This window comes from Athene cunicularia, assembly GCF_003259725.1.
Source record: "Athene cunicularia isolate RWA chromosome 27 unlocalized genomic scaffold, athCun1 chr27_part1, whole genome shotgun sequence".
Lineage (NCBI taxonomy): Eukaryota > Metazoa > Chordata > Aves > Strigiformes > Strigidae > Athene > Athene cunicularia.
The window spans coordinates 4,798,219-4,805,275 of NW_020799138.1; the positions used below are offsets into that span (position 1 = coordinate 4,798,219).

Consider the following 7,057-nt stretch of genomic DNA (forward strand, 5'->3'; position numbering starts at 1 on the left):
GGCTGTACTGGGAGCTGCTGAGTCTTCCCCTCAATGGTGCAAAAGTAGGTCTGGGATGCAGAGGCACCAGCTCAGGCAGGCAGAGCTCTAGAGCTTCGCCCACACCTTTCAGCAAGTGCTTCTGCTCGCTGGTGGTGCAGGAGCTGTTTGTCTCCACTTAGGTGGGGCATTTTATGTTAAATCAGGGCAGCGGACTGGGGGCGTGCTGGGGGCAGTGCCAGGGAGCAAGGGTATCACAAAACAAACCCAAATTGAAGTGGAGGGGGAGTTGCTCTCACGTACCTGTGTTTGTGCTGCAAATGCAGAAGTCAGATCAGTTGTCCGCCAAAAAAAAAAAAAAAAAGGAAAAAGGTGGGTGTTTTGTCACTAGACTACCCTGTAAAGGTACAGATCAGCTTAGGGAAGCACTAGACCACCTCTTGTCTCTGAGGACAGCCCAGCTGAGGCGCAGTGTGAAAGCTTGTGTGGGGCCTTTGCCCTGAGCTTTGAGCTGGACCCAGCTTCTCTGCGAGCCCTCTGCTCTTCCACGCTGGGGAGGGCAGGAGCTGAGGGCTCCTGTGCGGGTGCTGCGGGTCTGGTGGCCTTCTCAGAGACACTTGTGTAGTAAGAAGTGGACCTGCCCCTTAGAAGAGTCATAAGTCCTGGCTTTTCCCTTCTCTTGTCCTGTGACGCTCTTATTCGTCATGTTTTCACCCATTAGGTCACCCCTGCCTGGGAGCAGCCGGTAATGGAAGGAGCTGCAGGGCTGAGTAGAGCCTTGACGTTGCCCAGCTGCAGTCAGGGGCAAGTCTGAAATACATCTGCCACTTAAAAATGCTCAGAGGAGCACGGTCACCACTCCTGGAGCTGTCCTTACACCAGAGATCACGCCTGTTAGCAGAGCAATGAGCAGCAACTCATTCATCCCTCCCTCCCTCCACTGCAGAGCTTCACCCCTTCTCACAGACAAATGCTTTATTCTTAGGGTCGTTTTATTACCAGTTCTGCTTTAGATTAAACAGGCCTTCGGTTTATAAAAATAATGTATACAAATTAGCAGTTAATGTTTTACATTTCTGGCTTAAAGGCATTTATAACTTACACATTCATTTCCCTTCCCTCCCCTCTGAGCTTGGGTGATACCGAGCCGGCCGGCGCTTAGCATCTTAATTACAGCAGGAAGCAGTCGCTGCTCTGGCTTACAGCGAGGACTTACCCCGGTCTAAAAGCTGGGGCTAGTGAGAATGTACACGGCAGCCACGCAGCGGGGCGAGCAGGGGCCGTTTCATGAAGTGAATGCGTTAACGGGTTAATTGCGACAGCGCGTGGTTTGGATTTACGGAGCAGCAGCAGGGCTGGGGAGGAATTAAGTCCAGTGCGTTATCTGGAGGTTTGTGCAGCTCTCTGGCCTCTTTCTCCTGCGTGATTTCAGCAGTGGCCCTGCAGCCTTTGGGGACAGAGGGTGTGCTGCGGGGGCTGGAGGCTGCCTAGCACCGGCTGACACTCGCTCTTCCCGCTGAGAAGCTCCAGCCCCGGCAGCGGAGGCGGGTGCCGGGGATGCAGGAGGACAGAGCGAGGTACCACCTCGCCGAGCCCTGCGGACGGTCAGTCCTTGGCCCTGCTGCTGCTGGCTGTAGCTACGGAGCCTCCCCTGCAGCGAGGGACAGCCCAGTGCTGCTCACCGCAGCCTCAGGATCCTGGTGAGACCCTGGATCTGGGTGTTCCAGTCCCTGTTCCTGTGGCACAGAGAAATTTTAAGGAAGACATATAAAATCCCTGTAAAATAGCACCCCTGCCAGCTCCTGGGGGACGGGAAGTGCCCAGGGTGGGATCTTTGCAGCAGGCTCCTCGCTGGAGAGGAGGCGCAGCCCGTGCTCGCTCGGCTCTGCAGCGGAGGAGAACACGGTCTGGAAGGGCTGGGGGAGAGGGGGGAGACGTCCGGGGAGCGCTGCGCCCCCGGCTTCTTACAACCCTCCTCCCCTCCTGCAGCGGGAAATCAAAGGCACCAGCAAGCTGAAGAGAGGGGCCCACCACTGCGCAGGGCTGGCCCTGAGATGTGTGCGATGGAGCAGCTCTGGGGAGGGATGGGGCAGCCTCTCTTTTCCTTCCAGGACAAGTTGGGGCCCATTCTATGTGCCCCCCTCCCTGCCCATACCCCGGAGGGTCCCCCGGCCCTGCCAGCCTGGAGGAGAGGAGCTCAGAGGCTTTGCTAAGCAAGCGCCGGGGATCCCCGCGCCGGAGCCAAGGACATGCAGGGTGGGAGCTGGCGTGCCAAGCGGCTGGAGCAGCCAGGAGCGGGCACTGTCCCCCCGCCCCGCGTCTTCCCAGGCTGACAGGGTGACATCCTGCGGTCCCATCTGCAGCAGGAGGGTGGTCCTGCCCCGGTCCTGGCAGCTGCAGGGACGGCGCCGGTCACAGCGAGATGTCCGGCGTCGCCTGCAGGCTCTGCCCCGCAGCCCGCTTCTTGGCGCTGCCGCGGCCCTTGTCTGCGCGCCGGTACGGGTTGTTCCGCAGATCTGCACCGGGAGGGAGTGCAGAGGTTGGCTGAGCTCCGCCTGGCCAAGGCCGGGACCCAGGCACCCCCCCATCGCCCAGGAGTCACCCCACCGGGGTACGAGGATGCTCGGGAGGTGCCCAACCCGTTGCACACAGGGATGGGAGCAGCAACAGCTATGAACAACCAGCCTGGAGGACCCTGTCCCCTGACTCTTTGGGTGTTCAGCACCATAATTTGATGCCATGGTGCCCCCAGGGTTGGCTTTCAGCATGGGGCAGAGTCCAGCCAATCCACCACGCAGCCGGAGGTTGCCCAGGAGGGTGGCAGAGCCTGGCAGCCCCTGCCCGCGCGGTGCCCCGGGCCCGGCTGCCCCCACGTTACCTACAGAGGACTCTCCTCGTTGAAGCTCACATCGCAGAAGAGCCGGGACGAGCGCTTGCCCGTCCGAGCCGTGAAAGGAACAGTTTTCAGAGCTGAGCAGAGCAATCCAGAGAGACAGCAAGGAGGAGGAGGAGGAGAGAGGGGGAAGAAGAAGCAAAAGAGGAGGAAGAGCTATGAGGCAGGGCAGAGAGCGCCCAGCACCTTTGCCGCATGGGATGGTGGGTTTGGTCCCCACGATGGGGCTCAGTAGCCCTCCAGCTCTAGGCTGTGACAGACCCCTGTCACCAAGGGTCTCCCCACTGGCACCAAGCGCTGGGTCTGTGGCAGCAGGGGACGCCTGACCTCTCACCTGAAATAATATCCTCGATGGCCCCGTCTTTTCCTTCATAGATGAGCGGCTCCTTCACCATCTGCTTCTTCTTCAGCTCAGCGATCATGTCCATCTGCTGTCGCTTGGCCTTCTGGATGGGCAACTGCGGTTGGGGACAGCGCAGGGTGAACAACGTGGCCTCCCACCGCTCCCTGAAGGAGATGGGGTGCCCCTGTCTTCACCCCCCACCCAGCTCTCCCCGACCAGGACCTGTTTTGCCCCTACCCACCACGCAGCCCTCGGGGGGCTGCCCGGCCAGGGCACAGGGACACAAGGGGAACCTTCACCTCAGGCTGCTCCTCGCTGCCAGGGGGGCTGGATTCTGCCTTTTTGGCCGCGGCTTCTTGTTTCTTCCACAGCTCAATGTCCTGCTCTGCTTTCTTGGGAGAAGCGCGGGGAGGGTGTGCTGAGTTGGGGGGCTCTGCTGTGGGGGCTCAGGCCCCACCTTCTCCCCTCTAATCCCCAGCTCACCCCAACCCAGCTCCAGCATCTCTGACCACCCTGAAGGGCAGCACCAAGCCCCAGGTTCCCCTGGCCCTGTGACCCTCCAGCCTCACAGGTGGCTTTTTCTCGTTGCCCCAAAGTGGGGTCAGATCCCCCCCTGGACCCCAAGTCCCCTTGCAACCCCCATAAACAAGGAACTCCTCATCCCCTCCTACCTTGTAGGCTCTGATGAAGCGCATGAACATGGGAAAGAAGGTGGTGGGGGGACTGGTCTTGGGGTTCTCTCCGAAGTACTCCACGGCTGACTCGTATGCCTCCTGCGGGCAGAGACACCCCGATCTGGGGGGGTGGGGCCAGGCAGCAATGCCCCATCACCCATTGCCTCTTCCCAGCCTCTCCCACCTTGGCATCCCCCTCTGTATCCCCCCCAGCTCCTGGCTTTCCTGCTGGAGCCACATCCCAAGCAGGAGCCTCTCCCATGATGCAGAGGTGTGAGCAGAGAGCACCCCGGGGTGTGGCCATGCAGGAATGGGGGGGCCCAATCCTGCTCCATGACCCCACACTACCCCCAACACCCACCTTGGCAGTTTTGCTGTCAGCCTGCAGCTTCTCCATCACCTCCAAGTTGACCTTGAGGAAGTCCTTGAGCACGATGCTGTCATCCTGCCGCATGAACTCCTTGCGGGTCAGCTCCATCCCCTGCTGCAGGCTCCGCACGTCCTGCAACACGCTGTCCAAGGAGACTGCGGGGAGGGCGAGGGTCAGGGCAGGCTCAGAGAGCCCCCACACTAGGGCTGCAGCCTGCAGTGACCCCCCAGCCCCGTGCCCACAGGCACTACCTGTGCCCGCCTTGTCAAGGAAGTGCAGCTCGGTGTGGAAGCCGGTCAGCTCGGGGTACTTCTCCATGATCACCCGCACCAGGTAATGCAGCAGTGTTTGCTTGCGGTCTGTCGACTTCATCTCCAAAAGCTGGGAGAGAGCAGTGTCAGCCCCAACCTGCATCCTACCGCCCCACCCCACCCCTTCTCAGGGCAGGCTCTTGTGGCCCTCCATCCCCACGGCTGGTTCCCATCTTCCTCCATCCCCACGGCTGGTTCTCATCTTCCTCTGTCCCCCCAGCTGGGCCTTTCATCTCTCCATCTCTCCATATCTGGTCTGCACCCTTCCAGCCCCATGGATAGTTCTTGTGTTATCTCCATCCCTTTAGCTCCTCCCCATGTCTCTCCACCCCTATAGATGGTCTCTTCATCCCTCCATTCCCACAGCTGATTCCTGTGTCCCTCCATCCCTATGGCTGGTCCCTGCATCCCTGGAGCTGCTGCCCATTCCTCTCCAAACCCTATAGACGGTCCCTGCATCCATCCATCCCCACAGAAGGTTCCCATGTCCCTTCATCTCTACAGCTGGTCCCTGTGTCCCTCCATCCCCGAGGCTGGTCCCCGGGCAGTGGCAGTGCCCCCGTGCCCCAGCACACCGGGCAGCCCCACGCCAGCCCTACCGCATCGAGGCTCTGCAGCCGGAAGCCGTAGGCTGCCCCGCGCTTGCTGCTGTTCATGTAGTTCCCGAAGGCCAGGACAATCTGCGGAGACACAACGGCTCAGGGACACAGCCCGGCACGATGGGGTACCCTGGGGGCACACAGTGCCTGTGGGCACCCTGGCAGCACCCTGTGTGCACCCGCCCCAGCCCAACTTCCCCCCATCAGGGCCACCACACCCCAAAGTCCTCACCTCGAGGATGTTGCGCAGCTTGCTGGAGGACTTGAGGGACATGGAGGCGGCGATGATGGCGTTGAGTTGCTGGGGGTGGGAGAAGCGTGTGAGTCTCGCTGCAGGATGTCACCCCCTCGCAGCCCCCCACCCACAGCCACCCTGTGTCCCACCCAGCACCCACCGGCATGAGCAGCTGGGCCGTGTCATTGAAGTTGCCCAGGAAGATCATGACGTTCATGCGCTCGGCCAGGCGCGGGATCTTGCTGAAGCGGATCATGAACTGGTCCTCGTCCGAGAGCTCCTCCACTGGCTGCTGCTCCCGCTCGAACTTCCCGATGAGTGTCTGCTCGTACTCAGTGGGCAGGAAGCGCAGCAGCAGCTCCAGAAAGTCGAGGCTCAGGGCTTGCTGGTCATACCTGCAGGTGGTGGGAGGTACCCAGCGCAGTCAGACCCTGCAGCAGAGCCCCCCTGTCACCCCTGTCACCCATGGCTGGTTCCATCTTCCCTCCATCCCCACAGTGGGACCCTGCATCCCTCCCTCCCCACAGCTGGTGCCATCACATCCAACCCCAGCACAGCCCACACCATCCTGACCTCTCGGTGTAGCTGGGCTTGTGCCCGACCTTCTCCCATCAAGGAGGGGACACTCACGTCTCAATGGCCATGCAGATGTCCTGGATGTTGCGGCCACCCTTGCGGAGGGTGATGGCCAGGTTCTTGGCTCGGTTGGACTCCATGAGGGTGACCTTGCTGGGAGCCTTCTGCGTGGCCTTCACCTTGAGGGCACTGATGTCCAAGCCAGGGCCCTGTGCCTTTGTCTTGAACTGCTCCTCAAAGTCACTCATGTCCAGCTCCTGCAGGAAGACAGGGCTGAGGGCACGGCAGGGAGGTGGTGCAGGACATCTGGGACAAGGACGGGGTCAGAGGACCAGGACAAGGGGGAGAGGAGTGAGAGGATGAAGATGGAGCAAGGGGACAAGGAGAAGGACAGGATAAGGGTACAGGGAGGGCGTAAGGAGAGGACAAGAGGATCAGAGGATGAAGACAAAGAAGACATGGACAGGATGTGAGGATGAGGAGGGAGCAAGGAATGGGTGACAGGAGGAGCATGGCAGATCCCATGTTGTCCCTCTCCATGGCACCAAGGTTCTGCTCCAACCTTCAGCTCCACCAGCAGCCACGTGACACCACGGATGGGTGCAAGGTGAGCATGGGGGCAACCTCAGCGGTATGGACTGAGGCACTGGCCCAGCCCAGCACCTCAGGCCTGGACCCCCCTGGACCCCCCAGTGTCCTCACCTGCAGCACCTTCTCATCGTTTAGCTCCGTGAAGACGGTGCCATCGATCTGGCTCGGCTTCAGTGCCACCCAGTTGAAGATGGGCATGCGAAATTTGGTCTGGATTGGCTTCTTCACCTTCACTGTGGGGTGATGGAGAGGGGGGGCACATGTCACAGGGTGGGGGGGTCCCAAACCCACCCCAGGATGCCTCCAGCCCTCGCCTGGGGGACATCCCCACTATCCCTGGGCCAACTCACCTGAACCGCCGGCAGCGTGGGGGGCACCCAGCCCGGCTGGAAATGGCCCACCGAGGGGTGGGGGTGGTGGAGGTGGGGGGACAGGGCCCTCCAGCCCCCCAGGGAGTGGTGGGGGTGGTGGGGGCACTTGGGCACC

General features: G+C 61.1%; 1 protein-coding gene across 1 annotated transcript in view; it reads right to left on the reverse strand.

Moving 5' to 3' along the window:
• Positions 1–958: 958 nt before the first annotated feature.
• Positions 959–7,057, reverse strand: part of FMNL1 (formin like 1) — a 13,387-nt gene continuing 7,288 nt past the window's right edge. Inside the window, exons 18-29 of the mRNA XM_026864624.1 lie at positions 6,922–7,047; positions 6,683–6,804; positions 6,035–6,237; positions 5,565–5,799; positions 5,402–5,470; positions 5,170–5,250; positions 4,511–4,640; positions 4,251–4,414; positions 3,887–3,988; positions 3,515–3,607; positions 3,207–3,330; positions 959–2,495 (exon numbers count right to left, since the gene is read on the reverse strand). Of these exons, the coding sequence (XP_026720425.1) occupies positions 2,392–2,495; positions 3,207–3,330; positions 3,515–3,607; positions 3,887–3,988; positions 4,251–4,414; positions 4,511–4,640; positions 5,170–5,250; positions 5,402–5,470; positions 5,565–5,799; positions 6,035–6,237; positions 6,683–6,804; positions 6,922–7,047 (1,553 nt within the window). The 3' untranslated portion in view covers positions 959–2,391. The remainder of the gene's footprint in view (positions 2,496–3,206; positions 3,331–3,514; positions 3,608–3,886; positions 3,989–4,250; positions 4,415–4,510; positions 4,641–5,169; positions 5,251–5,401; positions 5,471–5,564; positions 5,800–6,034; positions 6,238–6,682; positions 6,805–6,921; positions 7,048–7,057) is intronic.